The 22,330-nt window shown below is 43.5% G+C and overlaps 1 protein-coding gene across 1 annotated transcript in view; it reads left to right on the forward strand.

The window, feature by feature from the left end:
• The first annotated feature begins 6,723 nt into the window (after positions 1-6,723).
• Positions 6,724-22,330, forward strand: part of LATS1 (large tumor suppressor kinase 1) — a 34,101-nt gene continuing 18,494 nt past the window's right edge. Inside the window, exons 1-4 of the mRNA XM_070417479.1 lie at positions 6,724-6,943; positions 10,476-10,961; positions 11,824-11,971; positions 19,823-21,333. Of these exons, the coding sequence (XP_070273580.1) occupies positions 10,620-10,961; positions 11,824-11,971; positions 19,823-21,333 (2,001 nt within the window). The 5' untranslated portion in view covers positions 6,724-6,943; positions 10,476-10,619. The remainder of the gene's footprint in view (positions 6,944-10,475; positions 10,962-11,823; positions 11,972-19,822; positions 21,334-22,330) is intronic.

Below are 22,330 nucleotides of genomic sequence, written 5' to 3' on the forward strand. Positions count from 1 at the left end.
GCCCCCCCCCCCCCCCCCGTGTCTTGTGTCCATTGGTTAATCTTATATGCATGCATATAAGTCCTTCAGTTGGTCTCTTAATACCGCCCCCCCCCAACCCTCCCCAGGCTCCCCATTGTAGTTTAACATTCTGTTCAATGTTGCTCTGCTTCTGTATCTACACCTGTTCATCAGTCCATACTGGTCCCCTTTATTTGTCCCAACCTCACTGGAGTAGTCTCAACCTCACCAGGGCCGTCTGAGCCTCACCAGGGCCATTTCAACCTCACCGGGGTCGTCCCTACCTCTCGGGGGCCGTTTCAACCTCACCGGGGTCGTCCCTACCACACCAGGGCCGTTTCAACCTGACTGGGGTTGTCTCTACCACACCGGGGCTGTTTCAACCTGACCGGGGTTGTCCCTACCACGCCGGGGCCGTTTCGACCTGACTGGGGTCGTCCCTACCTCACGGGGGCTGTTTCAACCTCACCGGGGTCGTCCCTACCTCACGGGGGCCGTTTCAACCTGACCGGGGTTGTCCCTACCACGCCGGGGCCGTTTCGACCTGACTGGGGTCGTCCCTACCTCGAGGGGGCTGTTTCAACCTCACCGGGGTCGTCCCTACCTCACGGGGGCCGTTTCAACCTGACCGGGGTTGTCCCTACCACGCCGGGGCCGTTTCGACCTGACTGGGGTCGTCCCTACCTCACGGGGGCTGTTTCAACCTCACCGGGGTCGTCCCTACCACACCGGGGCCGTTTGGACCTGACTGGGGTCGTCCCTACCTCACGGGGGCCGTTTCAACCTCACTGGGGTCGTCCCTACCTCACGGGGGCCGTTTCAACCTCACTGGGGTCGTCCCTACCACACCGGGGCCGGAGAAACAAATTATTTTCAGAATTGTCCAGCATGCTTTCTGTACTCTCGTCCCATTAGTTAGGAAATAGGTTAAATGGACCGAGGTACTTCGGCCCACTCCTAGAGTCCTCTCAATCAGCAGTGACACACGAATCACTGATATTTGGCTACAGTCACTGAAATATTTATAAACCAACCTAATTTGTTGATATTCTGCCCCATTTCTCTTGTTCACAAGACTACTAGTATTTTTTTTTTTTTTTTTTTTTTTTTTTTTTTAAATAATTTTTATTTCTTAAAGTATTACAAAGAGTATTACATATGTCTCCTTTTTCCCCCCCATGACATTCCCCCGGCCCCTACCCCCCCCCCCCCCCCCCCGCCCCGTGTCTTGTGTCCATTGGTTAATCTTATATGCATGCATATAAGTCCTTCAGTTGGTCTCTTAATCCCCCCCCCCCCAACCCTCCCCAGGCTCCCCATTGTAGTTTAACATTCTGTTCAATGTTGCTCTGCTTCTGTATCTACACCTGTTCATCAGTCCATACTGGTCCCCTTTATTTGTCCCAACCTCACTGGAGTAGTCTCAACCTCACCAGGGCCGTCTGAGCCTCACCAGGGCCATTTCAACCTCACCGGGGTCGTCCCTACCTCTCGGGGGCCGTTTCAACCTCACCGGGGTCGTCCCTACCACACCAGGGCCGTTTCAACCTGACTGGGGTTGTCTCTACCACACCGGGGCTGTTTCAACCTGACCGGGGTTGTCCCTACCACGCCGGGGCCGTTTCGACCTGACTGGGGTCGTCCCTACCTCACGGGGGCTGTTTCAACCTCACCGGGGTCGTCCCTACCTCACGGGGGCCGTTTCAACCTGACCGGGGTTGTCCCTACCACGCCGGGGCCGTTTCGACCTGACTGGGGTCGTCCCTACCTCACGGGGGCCGATTCAACCTCACCGGGGTTGTCCCTACCACACCGGGGCTGTTTCAACCTGACCGGAGTTGTCCCTACCACACCGGGGCCTTTTCGACCTGACTGGGGTCGTCCCTACCTCACGGGGGCCGTTTCAACCTCACCGGGGTTGTCCCTACCACGCCGGGGCCGTTTCGACCTCACCGGGGTCGTCCCTACCTCACGGGGGCCGTTTCGACCTGACCGGGGTTGTCCCTACCACGCCGGGGCCGTTTCGACCTGACTGGGGTCGTCCCTACCTCACGGGGGCTGTTTCAACCTCACCGGGGTCGTCCCTACCTCACGGGGGCCGTTTCAACCTGACCGGGGTTGTCCCTACCACGCCGGGGCCGTTTCGACCTGACTGGGGTCGTCCCTACCTCGCGGGGGCTGTTTCAACCTCACCGGGGTTGTCCCTACCACACCGGGGCTGTTTCAACCTGACCGGAGTTGTCCCTACCACACCGGGGCCTTTTCGACCTGACTGGGGTCGTCCCTACCTCACGGGGGCCGTTTCAACCTCACCGGGGTTGTCCCTACCACGCCGGGGCCGTTTCGACCTCACCGGGGTCGTCCCTACCTCACGGGGGCCGTTTCGACCTGACCGGGGTTGTCCCTACCACGCCGGGGCCGTTTCGACCTGACTGGGGTCGTCCCTACCTCACGGGGGCTGTTTCAACCTCACCGGGGTCGTCCCTACCTCACGGGGGCCGTTTCAACCTGACCGGGGTTGTCCCTACCACGCCGGGGCCGTTTCGACCTGACTGGGGTCGTCCCTACCTCGCGGGGGCTGTTTCAACCTCACCGGGGTTGTCCCTACCTCACGGGGGCCGTTTCAACCTGACCGGGGTTGTCCCTACCACGCCGGGGCCGTTTCGACCTGACTGGGGTCGTCCCTACCTCACGGGGGCTGTTTCAACCTCACCGGGGTCGTCCCTACCACACCGGGGCCGTTTGGACCTGACTGGGGTCGTCCCTACCTCACGGGGGCCGTTTCAACCTCACTGGGGTCGTCCCTACCTCACGGGGGCCGTTTCAACCTCACTGGGGTCGTCCCTACCACACCGGGGCCGGAGAAACAAATTATTTTCAGAATTGTCCAGCATGCTTTCTGTACTCTCGTCCCATTAGTTAGGAAATAGGTTAAATGGACCGAGGTACTTCGGCCCACTCCTAGAGTCCTCTCAATCAGCAGTGACACACGAATCACTGATATTTGGCTACAGTCACTGAAATATTTATAAACCAACCTAATTTGTTGATATTCTGCCCCATTTCTCTTGTTCACAAGACTACTAGTATTTTGAGAAAACATCTGTGCTATAGCTATTCTACCAAAAAGTTGGCATAATTGAAACATTCCTTGTCCTTTGTGAGTTATACTTCTGTTTCATAGTACTGTGGAAATATCCTTTCAATAATCCATTCTGCCCTAGCTGGTGTGGCTCAATGGATAGAGCGTCGGCCTGTGGACTGAAGGGTCCCGGGTTCGATTCCTGGTCAGGGCACATGCCTGGGTTGCGGGCTCGATCCCGAGGGGGCGTGCAGGAGGCAGCCGATCCATGATTCTCTCTCATCATGGATGTTTCTCTCTCTCCCTCTCCCTTCCTCTCTGAAATCAATGAAAAAATTCAACAACAATTATCCATTCTAGAATCTTGTCCAAGAAGTGTATAAGTTCACTATTATATAGTTTGTATCATTTAAGCTTATGGTTTCAGTGTGTTATCTCGCTCAATGAATTAGATGGTCTGAAGCAGTGCTCTTATTTTATAGATCTGAAACCTAGGGAGCTCCCAAACTATGACATGCAATTGTTTAGACTATTTCATTGGCCTCATTCTGAACCATGACTAATGTTTGGTAGCAATGTAGAACAACTAACAGCAACATCCTGGACTGCAGTCATCTTAGCATCAAAATAATTTCCAACATTTCACTAAAATAGAGGTGTACATAGAGGGAAGAAGCCATGGAGGGATGGGCATGATGAGAAAGGAGAAAGACTATAATTGATCACATAATTTTTTTTAATTAATTAAAAGTAAACATGTTCAATTCCAAAGTGTCATGACAACTTTGGGGGACAGTAGCTGACTAGCCTAACAAAGCCACCAGAAATGAATTCACTGTCAAAACAATTTTTGTGCAGGCCATGGATGTATGAAGGTAAACTGTAATTAATATTAGACTCTAAAATAATAGCCATAACAAATCCAAACAGTTTTTACCCCTGCACATAGTATGGAATGAACTTAAATTTAAAAATCTCTTGCCGGAGAGGTCATACAAGCAATGATACCCTAGTAGCAATAAGCACACCCAGACACCAGATTTGGTTTTTAAATAAATATATTTTATTGATTTTTTACAGAGAGGAAGGGAGAGAGATAGAGAGTTAGAAACATCGATCAGCTGCCTCCTGCACATCTCTCACTGGGGATGTGCCCGCAACCAAGGTACATGCCCTTGACCAGAATCGAACCTGGGACCTTTCAGTCCACAGGCTGACGCTCTATCCACTGAGCCAAACCGGTTTTGGCACCAGATTTGGTTTTTAATACCATTTTCCAATAAAAGGAACTAGGGCTACTTGGAGGGTTTGGAAATAATACAAGATAGTTTGCAGCATCTTGTAGTGCCAGAAAGTAAGGAAATTCTAAAATAACAACAACAAAAAATAATGGGAGTAGGTCAAAGGGACACAAAAACCAACTGGAAAAGTTCCCAATAGTCAAAGTTGAAACAATTGCTCAACAAAATAAAATACCCAAAATATAAAATATCCACAAGTCCACAATTCTATAAGTAAATGCTTGAATAAACAAATGGGGGAGAAGAGACCAATCTGATCAGAATTCCAAATAATTTATACAGGTTCTCTGCCCTCAAGGAGGCTGCTCATAATCTAGCCTTCCCCTAAGACTGAAATCCTAGGAGGACTGATGCTCTCAGGACCACAACGTGGTCTCCAGACTGCTTCCATGCCCAGTTCCTACGATCACCCAAATATGAAATTTTGCCCCTATTAAAAAATGAAAAAAAAATTGCCACTTCCATGAAGCGTTGAAGAGGTGAGTAAACTGGCTGGACCAAGGGTTTTCCATCACAGCAATGCAAAGACCTTCAAATGAAGGCCGATATTGCCATTCCCAGACATCCAGCGCCCCTTGTAAGCATCTTCCTGGTCTTTCACCTTCACCCCCACTCCCACCTGCAGTCTCAGCCACTTTTAATCTTACAGGTTCTCTCTGGATCTCTCCTCTCCTCCTCCTCTTCTGTCCCCCTACTTCATAGCAGTTACTCTCCTAGTCTTAGAGCAATTCACCCCACTCCATGAATTATCGAGGAATTTCCCCAAAGACAGTAGTCTATGGAGATACTTGTCTTTATGCTAAGAGAGAATTGAGAAACTTAAGTCAAGAAGTTCTATGGGTTGATGACAGAGGTGACAAAGCTGTGGGTAGTACACGCTTCCAAACGCAGGCAAGCCTGTGAACACAGATTCATATAATGCGGAGGCTGAACGGGACCTAGAGATTATTTAGTCCCCAGTGGAAGAAAGTGAAAACTAGGGTTATTGAGTGACCACCTTGGGTCAAATCCTCTACCTTGCACAAACTCTGTGTTGTGAAACATTGATTTTCTTTCTTTTTAAAAAAATGTATTTTCATTTAATTCAGCGAGGAAGGGAGAGAGAAACATCAATGATGCTGTCTCCTGCACGCCCCCTACTGGGGATCAGCTTGCAACCCGGGCATGTGTCCTCGACTGGAATCCAAACTGGCTTTGGCTGGAACGTTGATTTTCAACCAAGTGCTCTTAGAATGTAATCTTTTAATATAGTCTATTCTTTTTACATTTGAATTTTTTTGGATACAGTAGCCAGTAACATCAGAAAAAGAAGTCTTAATTTTAAAAAATTTGGTAAATTCTATTGGAAAAATGATGAAAGGGGATTTCAAAACACCAACTTGCCTACATTTTCAAGAGGCAGAACTGGCAAAGGCGGTCTACAAACGGTGCTTTCAAACATCATGTGCCCAATGATTCCATCCCAAATTCCCAATTTTTTTAAAATATATTTTTTATTGATTTTGTACAGAGAGGAAGGGAGAAGACTAGAGAGCCAGAAACATCAATGAGAAACATTGATCAGCTGCCTCCCGCACACCCCACCGGGGATGTGCCCGCAACCAAAGTACATGCCCTTGACCGGAATCGAACCTGGGACTTTTCAGTCCGCAGGCTGATGCTCTATCCACTGAGCCAAACCGGTTACGGCATCACATTCCCAATTTAACCGAAAATAAAACCTCACCGTCACTGTTATTCCAATTATGGCAATAAAGACTTTTCTGCTGATCTGGTTGACATAAAAATCTCGAAACTCGGTTAATTTTTCTTGGCTCAAGAATATATTTGGAAAATACTTAAATTCAAGGATTTACTGGGGAAACGAGACCTTTCATTTTATTTCAAAAATCATTTTATTTCAAAGCCTCTAAAAATCCCGAATCCTGATGAACACAGCGAGGTTTCAGAGAGCAACTCACTGCTGTTTCCTTCTGCGAATTAAGCTCCTTGAGATGCGCATCTTTATTCTATAATCGCCATAGAAAGAGCTCGACCGACATATAACAACAGTGAGGTCCGTGCGTGGGCTTCGGCGAGCGAGAGCGCGGTCCCCGAGCCGCGCCGGGGCGAGTGACCTGGCAGCGCGGGCGGGGGCGGCGCGGGGCTCCGCTGGCCCCACGCAGGGGAGCGGGCGGCGGGCGCAGGGCAGAGGGCGGAGGGCGGGAGGCCGCAGGCGGCGCTCTCTGCCGGCGGCCGGGCGGGCAGAAGCCCCCAGTCCTCGGCCCCCGCGCAAGCGACGCCGGGAAATGCCCACATCCGGGAAACCTGCGGCGGAATACGGCGGCGGCGACACCGAGTGGAAGGCAAAATGGCGGCGGCGGCAATGGCCTGGTGCTGAGGGGAGAGCCAGGTCCCCGCGACCCTCGCGACGGGCCGCGCTGGCCCGCGGCCGCCCCCCGGCGTCTCTCCCCGCCCTGCCCCACCCGGCGTCCTCGGGGTCCCCGGGAGGGGTTCCGGCCGCCTCGGCGCCCGCCTTCGGCCCGCGGCCGCTGTCCAGGAGCCCCGCGTTCCCTCGCAGGTAGGTCGGGGCCGGCGTAGCGGGAGGGGCGCACTTTCTCCTTCGGAGCCGGAGCTGGCGGGGCGGTGGCCGCCGGGGCCCACGCCCATCCCGGCTGGCGGGGCTCCAGGGGCTGCCGCGGCCCCGCGGGTGGCCGGCCGACGGGCCCGGGGGCAGGGACCGAGCCGAGCCCTGCCTCGGGGAAGCGAGGGTTGGCCGCGCCCGGGCCGGAGGGAGAGCCCCAGGCCTTGCGGCCTTGGAGGTGCAGGTGAGGCGGGGATGAGCCTGCTTTGCCCGAGGCCTTCCCTGCGGCGGCTGCCTCTCGCCTCTGCCACACGCACGGGTCCGCGGGGCTGAGGAGGGAAGGAAAGCGAAAGTGGTTCTGAAGGAAAATTGCAGGGAAAGAGCTGCGGTTCTCGGCCGCCTGGAGGGCCCGGGCCGGACGCACCTGGGAGGAGCCCTGGGATTTCAGTTCACAGCCCGCGGTAGTGCCGGCTGCTGTTCATAGGCGCCGGGAGTGCGGGGGACGGAGGGGTCTGTATGCAGCGAGAATCGGTGCAAATGCGGGGCATGGAGGGAAGAAAACTAAGGGAACATGGTTTGTTTTAACGTCGAGAAGAACTTGAATGTTGAAGAACGGCTCTCAGGTGACTTCTCTCTGTTCTCTGACTTCTCCAATGGAAAGTTATTTTCGAAGGGAACAAAGTTTAATGTTTGTTGGCCCACATGTTAATAGGACTTGAAAGATGTCATCATGTGCAAGTGATGCATAAACCCAGTGAGAAGGAAGGATAGCTGCGCACACAAATGATATGGTATCACTCCAGTTCGGGAGATGGGTTTGAATGCCTGAGATCATGAACTTTGTCAGGCCTTTGTGGATTATTTACAAAGTTTAAAAAAAATTTTTTAATCGAATTTCCTCCAGGAAGAGGAAATTATAATTAGAATGAATGTTCTCTGCTACATTTGTGATTTAACTAAGTTCATTTCTTTTCCTTTAATAAGTTGACAGACAGGTAAAATGGGCTAGTTTGATTCCCTAAGGCAAGTGGAAGAATTTGATTTAACAGCAAAAGAAGTAGCATTGTGTTCCTCTGACCAGCTGCTACTGCAAGAAACTAGATCATGGCACATGCTGGGGAAAGTGCAGTCTTCCCATGCCTGAGTATTTACTGAACATGCCTTGCAAATCGCTAAAAGCAAATAAAAAAATACTGCTACATTTTCTTGGTATGATATTATCTAGACTTCCTTCTATAGATTAAGTTTTTACTTATTTTTTTAATGATAGTCATTGATGTTTTATATAAACACTAGAGGCCTGATGCACGAAGATTCGTGCAAAAATAGGCCTTCCTTCCCCTGGCTGCCGGCACCGCCTTCACTCCAGCCCAGAGCGGCCTTTCCACCTCACACCTTGTCACGTCAATTTGCATATTCCCTCCTTATTGGCTGTGGGCCATCTTTTGTTGTGAAGTTATGGTCAATTTGCATATTCCAGCTTTATTAGATAGGACTAGAGGCCCAGTGCATGAAATTTGTGCGCTGGTGGGGGGGGGGTGTCCCTTCAGCCCAGCCTGCACCCTCTCCAATCTAGGACTGCTGGCTCCTAACCGCTCGCCTGCCTGCTTGCCTGCTTGATTGCCCCTAACTGCTTCTGCCTGCCAGCCTGATCACTCCCTAACCGCTCCCCTGCTGGCCTGATTGACGCCTAACTGCTCCCCTGCTGGCCCAATCGCCCCCAACTGCCCTCCCCTGCCAGCCTGATCTCACCCCCAACTGCCCTCCCCTGCCAGCCTGATCTCACCCCCAACTGCCCTCCCCTGCCGGCCTGATGGCCCTGCTGGCCTGGTCACCCCAGTGGAAGCTGCGTGGAGCAGCAGCCAGGACCCGCTCCCCCCCAGCGGGGCTGAGGGAACTCCGGGGAAGCTGTGGGGAGTAGCAGTGGGGACCTACCCACCAGCAGGGCTGAGGGAACCCCGGTAGCAGGAGCGTTGAGTGGCCGGCCCCGCCCCCGCTGTACCCTCTGCCATCTTGTGATGGCATTATGGCATGAGGGTTCATTTGCATATTACCTCTTTATTATATAGGATAGCCTTGTAACTGTTCCAACTCTGGTTATTTAGTTTTCATTCTAAATGTTAGATTTAGGTTAGTGGGGGATTTTTGTAGACCACAACAGTTATTTAGTCATTGAACAACTTTTTTATCGAGTAGAAATGGCAGTAATTTTTCAGCATGAAGATAAATTATATTGGTTCTCTTCACTTTTGATTAGTTAATTCTTAGAAAGCTAATTGAAAGAAATGCCATCATTATGCAGAGATTCTTGAATATTGCTGACTAAACTAAGACTATACTGCAAAGAAAGAAACCATACATATGACTGTTGCTATTCTCATAACTGATTTTAGTCAGAGCATTGAGACAGGCCATAATTTTTATAAACCTAATTCAACGCAAGGTAACACTCCAAAATCTCTTTAGGTCATGATACCTATTTTTTCCTCTAAGTTGGACAAAATATCAACAGTATTTGTTTGGATTTACTGATATTTGCATAATTGATGAAGGTTTGAACTTTTAAAGAAATGGAAGTTTTGTGTATTCACTCTAACCAATATATGTGCCTCTTCAAAGAATGAGCGAGTCTTAATCCCTGCTTTTAGGAAACTCAAAATGTAGGTATAATGAGAACAACACTGGGTTGGTTCAGGATGTGTGGAGTCGATTCCTAGTATGATCTTCTACTGGCTACATGACCCTAGGCCAGTGGTTGGCAAACTGCGGCTCGCGAGCCACATGCAGATGCAGTTCTTTGGCCCCTTGAGTGTGGCTCTTCCACAAAATACCGACTTCTGCGCATGGGCCACGAAGTTTCAATCGCACTGTACATGCGTGCCCACATGGTATTTTGTGGAAGAGCCACACTCAAGGGCCAAAGAGCTGCATGTGGCTTGCGAGCCACAGTTTGCCGACCACTGCCCTAGGCAGGCCACCTTACTTCTCTTAATCCATTAACTCATCTGGGTGGAGAGAAAATAGATTTATATTTTTTATATAAACTAATCTTCAGCCAAGGATATGTTTATTGATTTTTAGAAAGAGAAAGGGGGGGAGAGAGAGAGAGAGAAGGGAGGGGGGAACATCAATCTGTGGCCTCTAGTACATGCCAACTGGGATTGAACTTGAAACCTAGGTATGTGCCGGAACTGGGAATTGAACCTGTGACCTTTAGGTATATGGGATGACACTCCAACCAACTGAGCCACATTGGCTGAGCCAAACTGGCTACGGCACTAAAGCACTCTTAAAATTATTTTTTATCATTATAACCACTACTTTATGTAATTTTATAGATTAAGACATAGGCATGGAGAAGTTAATTAAATTTGTCCTTATCATGCAGTAATTCATAATAGAGGCAGAACTATAACCTAGGACTCTACCTCCTAAATCAGTGTGTCCTCCCTTCCCCTTTTATCCCCAATTCAGGGTACTGCTTTATCAGTAAATCACTTTATAGCTTTTATTTATTTTTCTTTTACAGGGTTAATTATTTAAATTGTAAAGAACTTTAACATTCCTGGGTACTTCTTCAAAGGACCTTTTTCAGTTTTGCTCAAGAGAAGGCTCTGAATCTGTCAAGTGGCCCTTAAAGTACTTTGTGTGGGTTATACATATAGATGTTTTCATGAAGAGAAGTGAAAAGCCAGAAGGATATAGACAAATGAGGCCTAAGACCTTTCCTGCCAGTAACTATACTGGCAGTAGTCGGCAAATGTTGCAAGAAATTCGGGAATCCCTTAGGAATTTATCTAAACCATCCGATGCTGCAAAGGCTGAACATAACATGAGTAAAATGTCAATTGAAGATCCTCGACAAGTCAGAAATCCACCCAAATTTGGGACTCATCATAAAGCCTTGCTGGAAATTCGAAACTCTCTGCAACCATTCGCAAATGAAACAAGTCGGAGTACTTTAGAGGTTAATCCACAAATGCTTCAAGACTTACAAGCTGCTGGATTCGATGAGGTAAGAACTTTTAAAAGCAAAAGAAAGGATTTTTCTTACATTACACATTTTTAGTGACTTCCTGCCTAAATGTTTCTTTTAATATGTATACAAATTGGCGTATTGTATCAGCGTAGAATGTTCACAGTTTCACAGTTTGATTCCAGGTGGAGGCATATGCCTGGGTTTTGGGCTCGATCCCATTGTGGGGCTAGGGGGCATGCAGGAGGCAGCTGATCAATTATTCTCATCATTGATATTTCTGTCTCTCTCCCTCTCTCTTTCTGAAATCAATAAAGATATATTTTCAAAAAATAATTTAAAAAAAAAAAGAATGAGAAATAGCCCTGGCTGGTGTGGCTCAGTTGGGTGTCATCCCCTGCACCAAAAGGTTGCTCGTCAGGCACATGCCTGGGTTGCACGCCTGATCCCTGATGGGCGGGGGGAGTGGCGGGGGGGGGGGGGGGGGGGAGGGGGGATGGGCATACAGGAGGCAGCACATCAATGTTCGCTCCCATCAATGTTTCTTGCTCTCCCTCTCCCTTTCTCTCTAAATATTAAAAAAAAGAGAGAGAAATAATCAGAATCATATTGCTATGATTTACCTGGAAGAAGTTAATCCTAGGGAAAAAAAAAAACCCCAACTAATTGTTGCATAGAGGTGAAAATATTAAACAGTTGAAGGATTTGAGGGTTTGTTTTGTTTTCTTTAGTAATTTGAAAATGTATGGATTTTTATAGTAGTTTTAAAAATAAGACATGAATATTATGATTTGGGGTCCTGTTCTTCATAATTGGATTTTTTTAGTGGAACTCATAGCTCTTTCCCTCGTATTAATTATAAGATTTAAATTTTGTTTCTTGTTTTTAAATTTCATGTCAGGATATGGTTATACAAGCTCTTCAGAAAACTAATAACAGAAGTATAGAAGCTGCAATTGAATTCATTAGTAAAATGAGTTACCAAGATCCTCGACGGGAACAGATGGTTACAGCAGCTGCCAGACCTATTAATGCCAGTTTGAAACCAGGTGATTAATCAAACTTTTCCCCTACTTTTATTTTATAGAATTGTTTTAAAATATAAGTATATCAAATCTTTAGTCTAAGAAGTTGGTAAAAGCATCACAGTAAGTGAAAGTCTCAGATTAGGATAACAGTGTTACCCTAGACCAAAATGAATGAGAGGATGGGCCCTAAAGTTCCATAGGTAATTCTGATAGGCAGCAGTAGTTAAGAACTACTTAATTATTTATATTGCAACTGAAATATTTCTTTTTAACCACAAATATAATTCAAACTATTTTTTATTATAAGAGTAAAAACATGTTTATCATAGAATATTTAGAAAGTAATAAGCAAAAAGAAAACACTATTTATACCCACAAGATTTTGTTGTGTTTTGTTTCTCCGTCTTTTTTCCTGTGGAAAACCTGGGTAGGTTAATACATGTGTATTTTGATTCTTTTGTTTAAGCAAAAAATGGGTCATACCTAAACCTACTTCATTCACTTAATATACCATGCATAACTTTCCTTATTATTAAATGGAATGATTTTAATAGCTACATTAAAATAGATTTATCACATACTTTATTTAACCAGTCTCTCAATTTTGACATTTGTCTTGTTTTCCCTTTTTTTGCCATTATAAATGCATTGTTCCTAAATATTTGTACATTCCTAATGATTTTGTTAAATTTTTTAAAACTTGCAAAAATTTAAGGTTTCTCTTAGATTTTGCTGTCAGAAAGATGTTACCAACTTTATATTCTCCCAATCAGTTTAATATGAGAATTCCTATATTTGTTTTTTTTAAAATATATTTTATTGATTTTTTACAGAGAGGAAGGGAGAGAGATAGAGAGTTAGAGACATCAATGAGAGAGAAACATCGATCAGCTGCCTCCTGCACATCTCCCACTGGGGATGTGCCCGCAACCCAGGCACATGCCCTTGACCGGAATCGAACCCGGGACCTTTCAGTCCGCAGGCCGACGCTCCATCCACTGAGCCAAACCGGTTTTGGCGAGAATTCCTATATTTGTAAGTCCTAGGTATTATCATTTTCTAAATGTTTTTTTTAAATTATTTTATTTTATTGATTTTTTACAGAGGAAGGGAGAGGGATAGAGTTAGAAACATCGAGAGAGAAACATCAATCAGCCGCCTCCTGCACACCTCCCACTGGGGATGTGCCCGCAACCAAGGTATATGCCTTTGACCGGAATTGAACCAGGGACCTTTCAGTCTGCAGGCCGACGCTCTATCCACTGAGCCAAACCGGTCAGGGCTATTATCATTTTTAAAAAGAATATGAACTCCATGGGCCATCCAAATTGTTTTATTCAAATGGAGGATTTTTTGTTGTTGTTGGTTTTTGTTGTTTTTTTAATATTTCTTTATTGATTTCAGAGAGAGGGAGGGAGAGATAGAAATAACAATGATGAGAGAGAATTATTGATTGGCTGCCTCCTGCACACCCCTGACTAGGGATCAAATTCACAACCTGGGCATGTGCCCTGACTGGGAATTGAATCATAACCTCCTGGTTCATAGGTCAACACTTAACCACTGAGCCACACTGGCAGGGCAGTATTATCATTTTACATCATTTATAGGTTATTTTTGCATTGGCATTTTAATTCTTTGTTAATCTTGTGTTTGTTAGAGGCCCAGTACTTGAGTTTGTGCATGGGTGGGGTCTGGGAGGCCCGGCCCCATTCAGGGTGGATCAAGGCCGGGCCTGTCGGGAGGAGGAGATGGCGGGAGGTTGGCTGCTGGCCCTCCCCTGTCCCCCAATCAGGCTGGTTTGCTGGCCATAGTGGGCATCATAGCGACTGGTCATTATGGTTGTTACGGCATTAGAGTCGCTGGCTTTTTATATATATAGATAAAAGGCCTTATCCATTTTTTCTTTCATTCAGCACATTTTTATTTTTATTTATTTATTTATTTTTTAAAATATATTTTTATTGATTTCAGAGAGGAAGGGAGAGGGAGAGAGATAGAAACATCAATGATGAGAGAGAATCATTGATTGGCTGCCTCCTGCATGCCCCCCACTGGGGATCAAGCCCACAACCCAGGCATGTGCCGCTGACTGGAATTGTACCCTTCAGTTCACAGGCTGATGCTCTATCCATTAAGCCAAACCAGCCAGGGCTCAGCACATTTTTATTGATCAACTGTTTCAAGCCCTTTGCTGGGCATTGGGTATAAAGTTCTTGCCCTTTTATGGAGTTGTCATTCTAGTAAGGAAGATCAAATACACAAATACATGTGGAATTATAACTGCTTAAGTGTGAATGAAGAGGGGTACTGTGGACTCACAGAATAGAGTGATTTTTTTTTTTTTTTTTTACCTAATCAAGGAGATCAGAGAAAACCTTCCTGTGAAACTAATAATAGAGCCAATATCTGAAGAAAGACAAGGGAATGGCTTTAGTGAGGAAGAATGTCCTTACCCATGGCCTGTTTGACAGGTTTTGATACCACATTTGAAGAAATGAAAGTGGCTAGAGCACTGACAACAAAAGTATGAGATATGACTGGAGAAGGACTGTATTGATTTTATCGTAAGAGCAGCAGGCAGTTATGGAAACATTTCAAGTAGGGTGATGACAAGATTAGATTTGTGTTTTTAAAACATGGCTGCAGGGGATGAAGAACAGATTAGAGAGAGCAAGAGATGGCATCTGGATAGACTTGATAAGAGACTGTTCACAGGAAATGGAAGTATTCTGGACTGGGGCAATGGCAGTGAGAAAAGTGAATGAATTAAGAGAGATGGGGAGAGTAAAATTGACAAGGATTGGTGATTGCATATGGGCGATGATACTAGAGAGGGATGACTCTTAGGCTTTTGGTTTGGAAAACGGATGGTGATACACTACATTATGAAAGAATACTAAGAGAGAACAAGATTTGGAGAAGAAAGATCATAAGTCTGGTTGTAGACATGAGTTTGAGTTAGGCTCATTGAGTTGTCCAAATGAAGATGCCACGTAGGAAGCTAGTTAGATATATACAATTCTTGTATTAGCCTTACATATGAAATAGGTCACCTAAAGGAGGTAATAACATAGACAAAAATGACAATATGGCCGAAACCGGTTTGGCTCAGTGGATAGAGCGTCGGCCTGCGGACTGAAAGGTCCCAGGTTCGATTCCGGTCAAGGGCATGTACCTGGGTTGCGGGCACATCCCCAGTAGGAGATGTGCAGGAGGCAGCTGATCGATGTTTCTCTATCATTGATGTTTCTAGCTCTCTATCTCTCTCCCTTCCTCTCTGTAAAAAAATCAATAAAAAAAAATATATTAAAAAAAAAATGACAGTATGGACTATAACCAAGCTTACTGCTTTGTAACTGATAGGAGAGGATAAGACTGCAAAGAAGACAGAAAATTTAGCTAAAAAGGAGTTTAAAAACCAATATGGTTTTAGTATCTTGAAAGCCTACAGAAGAGAATGTTTAAGAAGAGGAAGGAATAGAGGGAAAGAGGTTGACCAAGAAAGTACCAGAAGCTGACCAAGAAGTTGAACTAGAAATTACCTTGTTGGCTTTAATGATATGGTATATTAGTTTGCTAGGACTGTTACAACAATACCAAAGACTGGGTGGCTTAAATAATAGATATATTCTCTAACTGTTCTGGAGGCCAGAGTCTGAGATCAAGGAGACAGCAGACTTGGTTTCTCCTTCCATGGCTTGCAGATGACTATCTTCACTGGGTCTTTACATGGTCGTCCCTCTGCATGCACATGTCTGGTGCCTTTCTCTGTGTCCAGATTTCCTCATAAGTTCCCAGTCATATTTGATTAAGGCTTACCAGAACTTACTGAATATTAGGGGGGCACAGTGCAGCTCATAAGACATAGAGTAACTTGTTTTTGTTCAGTGATAGGAGCATAATTCAGATTGGTGGGAGTTGAGTAATAAATGGTTATGAAGTAAAAAGAACTCAAGTATAAATGATTCTCTGAGAAGTTTTTCTATGAAGGTAGAGTGAGGACATTAGTAAGAATAGTGTTTCCTAACTGTGATGAAGATCTTTTTATTTGTTAATTTTTAATTTATTATGGATTAGTAATTTTATAAAATACACTACCAATGAACTATTAGAAAAATTAAAATTTTAAATGACATACCAAATATAAGTCCAAATATTTCATTACCACATTTTAACAGACATAAAATTATTTTGTCAAATTTCTGTAAGTCTCTAAATTTTTATTCTCAACTTTCATACTTATTTCCTATCATGTCAATATCAGTTTGTGAACCAGCACCAAATAATACTTTGAGAAAGTGGTCTATATTAGAATGGCTGGAGAGCCTCATTATTATTTTTCTTAGTGGCAAAGACTTAGGCAAGTTTAAAAGATAATTACAAGATTCCAGTTAAGAGGGTGAAATTAAGTATGTAAGCCTGACTGACCTGGCTCAGTGGTTCAGTGTCAACCTATGAATCAGGAGGCCACAGTTCGATTGAGCCACTGTGGGCTCAATCCCCAGTGGGGGTGTGCAGGAGGCAGCCAATCAATGATTCCCTCTCATTATTTTTTTTTAAAATATATTTTATTGATTTTTTACAGAGAGGAAGGGAGAGAGATAGTTAGAAACATTGATGAGAGAGAAACATCGATCAGCTGCCTCCTGAACATCTCCTACTGGGGATGTGCCCGCAACCCAGGTACATGCCCTTGACCGGAATCGAACCTGGGACCTTTCAGTCCGCAGGCCGACGCTCTATCCACTGAGCCAAACCGGTTTCGGCATCCCTCTCATTATTGATATTTCTATTTCTCTCCCTGAAATCAATAAAAAAAAATATATGTTTTAAAAGATATTAAATATTCAAGAGAGAAGGATCAAGTAAGATTCTTGAGAATCCAGAAGAAAGGATCGAAAGCATGGAATGAGAGCTTATTAGCCTTACAAAGGAAGCGAAACAACCCTTTTGCTTTAATGGGCAAATGGGCTTAGGTTATGTAGATAAGATAAGGGAATTACTTTCCAGTAAGTTTTCTCTGAAGTAGAAAAATCAGATCATCTGCTAAGAGTGATGGGTGAGGATTGCAGGCTTGATCCCCATTGGGGGCATGCAGGAGGCAGCCAATCGATGATTCTCTTTCATCATTGATGTTTCTTTCTCTCTTTCCCTCTCCCTTCTTCTCTGAAATAAAAAAATATATATTTTAAAAAAGGAAAGAGGAGGACTGATGTAGGAGGTTAATAGGTCTTGATGAGGTTGAAGAACATTTGCAGTAGGAATAAACATGAGAAAGAGAAGTTGTCTAAGTATAAACCTTAAATTAGTGATTTTGAAAAAGAAACATGGGTGGTATCAAAATTAGAAATGTGATCTGGGGAGTGATATTTGAGGTGGAATGGAGAAACTGAGAGGTGAGGGTTATGAATGATTTGTCCATGTGGATGTTATAGAATGTTGGCAAGGCGTAGGGTAGACCAAAGTTACGGGTGATTGAGGGCGAGCAAACAAGAGTTCATTAAGAGACATGAACTTGGGCTCCTAGATGACATGAATTTCTAAAGAGCTGGCTTTTTTTAAAAAAAAGAGTATAAAGGAAAGTGATGATCTGGAAGCATAATTGGAGAGCAAAAACGTAGAATCCCACATTTTAGCCAATTTACTTTTAATGAAAACCATAATTGCAAAGGGCTGAAAGGAAAGTAGTGTCAGCAGAAGATAACCAGCTGAAAGGAGTGGTAGGAAAGCTTGGAGCAGAGGTTAGGGATATAGGAGCATTTGGTGGTTGTAAAGCAGAACATGTCTAGAGGGCAATTGTGTGGCAGGGTTTGGGAGGTGGGAGAGCACAGAGCTTTATGGGAGGAACAGAATAACAGGGATGGTAGTCTACTTGAGGGTTGCAGTGTCTTACATTTTATTGGTAAAAGCAGTATGAGTGATGTGGTATATTTAACGGCTGGTTATCTGAGGAAGGTGGCCAGAGGACTTACCTAGCTTGCCCGGAGTGATGACTTTTTCTGAAGTCATAGACCCAAGATGCTGGCCAGTCTAGATGAAATAAACTGTACATTCTGAACATTTACTATTTTTTTCTCATGTTTTATTAGATATGTTTTCTCCCAGGATAATAACCTTTCAAATTTGGACGTTTCTGTTTGTTTTATTTTGTTTTAATGGTGATAAGTGTTTTATATGTTTACATCTGTTAGTATTTTACTGTATGCTCTCTACCTTTGTCATACTTGGGAAGACCTTCCAAAGAGGTATCCCAATATTATTCAGTGATCACTTGTTTTTTCCTAGTACTTGTTTTTTTCATCTTTAATATTTAAATGTTTAATTATTCTGGAATGTATTAATTGATATTATTGTTTTTTATACAACTCTCTTTATATATAAAATATATATCTTTTGCCAAGTAACCAGACTATTTTAAGTACTTTTTTCTTGTAACTTTTTTTTCTAGCCTACTTCATTTATTTGGAAATTCCATTAGAGAGAGATTCTGTAAAATCCATACCTTATTTAGTATTCAGCTAATAATGCCCTGCTGGGTTTTTTGTTTGTTTTAAAAGCCATATTGAAATGTATTTAAAATTAGTTATTGTATCTAACAAAATTACAAATGGACATGTTTGGCTCACTAATGCCCCTTCTAATAGTTTATAAAATGAAAAAAATTTTAATGTTATTTTTTTAAATTGATTTCAGAGAGGAAGGGAGATAGAAACATTGATGAGAGAGAATCATTGATCGGCTGCGTTCTGCACGTCCCCTACTAGGGATTGAGCCTGCAACCAAAATCGAACCTGGGATCCTTCAGTTTGCAGGCCCATGCAGTATCCACTGAGCCAAACCGGCTAGGGCATAAAATGAAATATTTTACTAAATGTGTTTTTATTGATTTTAGGCAGAGAGGAAGGGAGAAGGAGAGAGAGATAGAAACATTGATGAGAGAGAAACATCTACATAGATTGGCTGCCTCCTGCACGCCCCCTGCTGGGCATATGCTATAGCAACCAACCTCTTGGTGCACTGAGCCAAACCTGCCAGGCTGAAGTAAAATTTTTTCATTGCCTTTTTTTTTTTTTGTAAAGCAACAGACTAGAAACAACCTTAATATCCATCAATAAAGGAACTGATTAAATAAATTTGGGTATATCTATACAGTAAAAAAAATAGATAACATTTTTAAAAGTAAGGAAACACTTTATATACTGATACAGAATCTTTAATTTTTTAAAAATGTATTTTTATTGATTTCAGAGAGGAAGGAAGAGGGAGAGAGAGATAGAAACAGCAATGATGAGAGAGAATCATTGATCGGCTGCCTTCTACAAGCTCCCCACTGAGGATCGAGCCCACAACCCCGGGCATGTGCCCTTGACTGGAATCGAACCTGGGACCTTTCAGTTCACAGGCCGACGCTCTATCCACTGAGCCAAATCGGCTAGGGCAGAATCTTCAGTTTTTTAATGAAAAGGGCAAGGCACTATAGTATATATAAGAAGTATACTGTTTACTTGTGTATCCCTAAGATATTTGATGAGGTTGGTTACCTTCAAGGAAGGAAACTGGTTGGCTGTGGATGGAAGTGGGTATTCCTTTGTACCTTTTGAATTTTGAGTTAAGAGAATGTGTTGCCTACTCAAAAATAAATAAAATTTTAAAAGGTGAAATAAAACCACTTACTGAAATTTGATTTTTATAATTCTTTTTTTTTATTGTTGACTCTATTACAGATGTTCTCCATATTCCCCCCTTTACCTCCCTGATTTATATGATTCTTGAAAGAGAATGATCATTTAGTAGTGTCAGAATTCCAAGCTAAATTTTTCAAAAATAAGAAGTTAAAAATGTTTTCCCCCCTCTGTTTTATGATCATAGGGAGTGTGCAACAATCGGTTAACCGCAGACAAAGCTGGAAAGGTTCTAAAGAATCCTTAGTTCCTCAGAGACATGGCCCACCATTAGCAGAAAGTGTGGCTTATCGTTCCGAAAGTCCCAACTCACAAACAGATGTAGGAAAATCTTTGTCAGGATCTGGTATCACAGCATTTGCTCAAGCTCACCCTAGCAACGGACAGAGAGTGAACCCCCCACCACCTCCTCAAGTAAGGAGTGTCACTCCTCCACCACCCCCAAGAGGCCAGACTCCTCCTCCAAGAGGTACAACTCCACCTCCCCCCTCATGGGAACCAAACTCTCAAACAAAGCGCTATTCTGGGAATATGGAATTTGTAATCTCTCGAATCTCTCCTGTTCCACCTGGAGCCTGGCAGGAGGGCTATCCTCCACCACCTCTGAACATGTCCCCAATGAATCCTCCTAATCAGGGACAGAGAGTCATTAGCTCTGTTCCTGTTGGCAGACAACCAATCATCATGCAGAGTTCTAACAAATTTAACTACCCACCAGGGAGACCCGGAATTCAGAATGGTAGTGGTCAAACTGATTTTATGATACACCAAAATGTCCCTACTGGTGCAGTGAATCGGCAACCACCCCCTCCATATCCTCTGACCCCAACTAATGGACAAAGCCCTTCTGCTTTACAAACAGGGGGATCTGCTGCTCCTTCATCATATACAAATGGAAATATTCCTCAGTCTATGATGGTGCCAAATAGGAATAGTCATAATATGGAACTTTATAACATTAGTGTTCCTGGACTTCAAACAACTTGGCCTCAGTCATCTTCAGCTCCAGCCCAGTCATCCCCAAGCATTGGGCATGAAATCCCTACATGGCAACCTAACATACCAGTGAGGTCAAATTCTTTTAATAATCCACTAGGAAACAGAACAAGTCATTCTGCTAATTCTCAGCCTTCAGCCACAACAGTCACTGCAATTACACCAGCTCCAATACAACAACCCGTGAAAAGCATACGCGTGTTAAAACCAGAGCTACAGACTGCTTTAGCACCTACTCATCCTTCTTGGATACCACAGCCAATTCAAACTGTTCAACCTAGTCCTTTTTCTGAGGGTACCACTTCAACTATGACTGTTATGTCACCTGTTGCTGAAGCTCCAAACTATCAAGGTCCACCACCACCTTATCCAAAACATCTGCTACACCAAAACCCATCTGTTCCTCCATATGAATCAGTCAATAAATCTAACAAAGAGGATCAGTCAACTGTGCCCAAGGAAGATGAGGGTGAAAAAAGTTATGAAAATGTTGATAGTGGGGATAAAGAAAAGAAACAGATTACAACTTCACCTATCACCGTTAGGAAAAACAAGAAAGATGAAGAGCGAAGGGAATCTCGTATCCAAAGTTACTCTCCTCAGGCATTTAAATTCTTTATGGAGCAACATGTAGAAAATGTTCTCAAATCTCATCAGCAACGTCTACATCGTAAAAAACAATTAGAGAATGAAATGATGCGGGTAAAACCTTTTAAAATGTCCATTTTTATACTTGATCATCTATTTCCTTGGCATTTATTTTAAAATACTGTGGTCCAGTATTTTTCTTTCTTTTTGTAGCTAAATATATTATCAACTATTTAAAAGTCAGTAAACATTAAAGTATTTTAATTATAGCACTTCATTTTAGTATTTCAAGATTTACTCTGAATTCCTGTAATAAAGTTCTTCTAATAAGTTAAAAATATAATTTATGGTTTAGGTGTAATTGGAAATTGAAACGAGGGTTATTTTTTAGGTTTTACATGTTACCTTACAACTTTTTTAAATGAGCTAAAAATGATCTGGGTCTCAATACATTTATGAAAAATTCATTTTTAATTAGTAATTTAAAAAAATCTTTATTGTTGAAAGTATTACATACGTTCCTTTTTTCCTCCATTGAGCCCTTCTAGCCCACCATGCCCCCCTTTACTTAGTAATTTTGAACTTGTGGGTTTATTCATCAGGTTGGTCTTATTTGAAAATGTCAGAGACATCTTCCTCCAGTTATTTACCCATCTAATTTCATTATTATAATGTACTGGAAAAATGTGCTGAAATTATTAAATCAAAGTCCACTTAAAAGGAGATCAGAATAAATTTAATCTCTATTGTGATTCCATATAGATGCCTTCATTAGATACAGTGGTACTGTTATTATTTTTATCATGTGTTTACAGTCCAAAGGTTTGACTCTTAATTTTTCATCTATTGCTCAAAGTCCAAGAGGCTTAAATTTGTAATGAAATTTCCTCACACAACCTAAGAAAGCCATTCTTTTAAAATTATTTCTCTAAATCTGATTTCACAGTGTTGTTCTTGCTATAAATTGAATTTTGTTAGATAAATACCATGATTATATGATTTATCCATATTTTAGCTCTTAAGATTTCTTACTAAAGTCTGTCTGTATGTATTTTCTTAGTTTATTTTTCCTTTTTCCTCTTCACTTTCACTAATAGCTGATTTAAACTTT

This window comes from Myotis yumanensis, unplaced genomic scaffold (genome assembly GCF_028538775.1).
Source record: "Myotis yumanensis isolate MYYU_CA2020_CCGP unplaced genomic scaffold, mMyoYum1.0.hap1 SCAF_6, whole genome shotgun sequence".
Taxonomy (NCBI): domain Eukaryota; kingdom Metazoa; phylum Chordata; class Mammalia; order Chiroptera; family Vespertilionidae; genus Myotis; species Myotis yumanensis.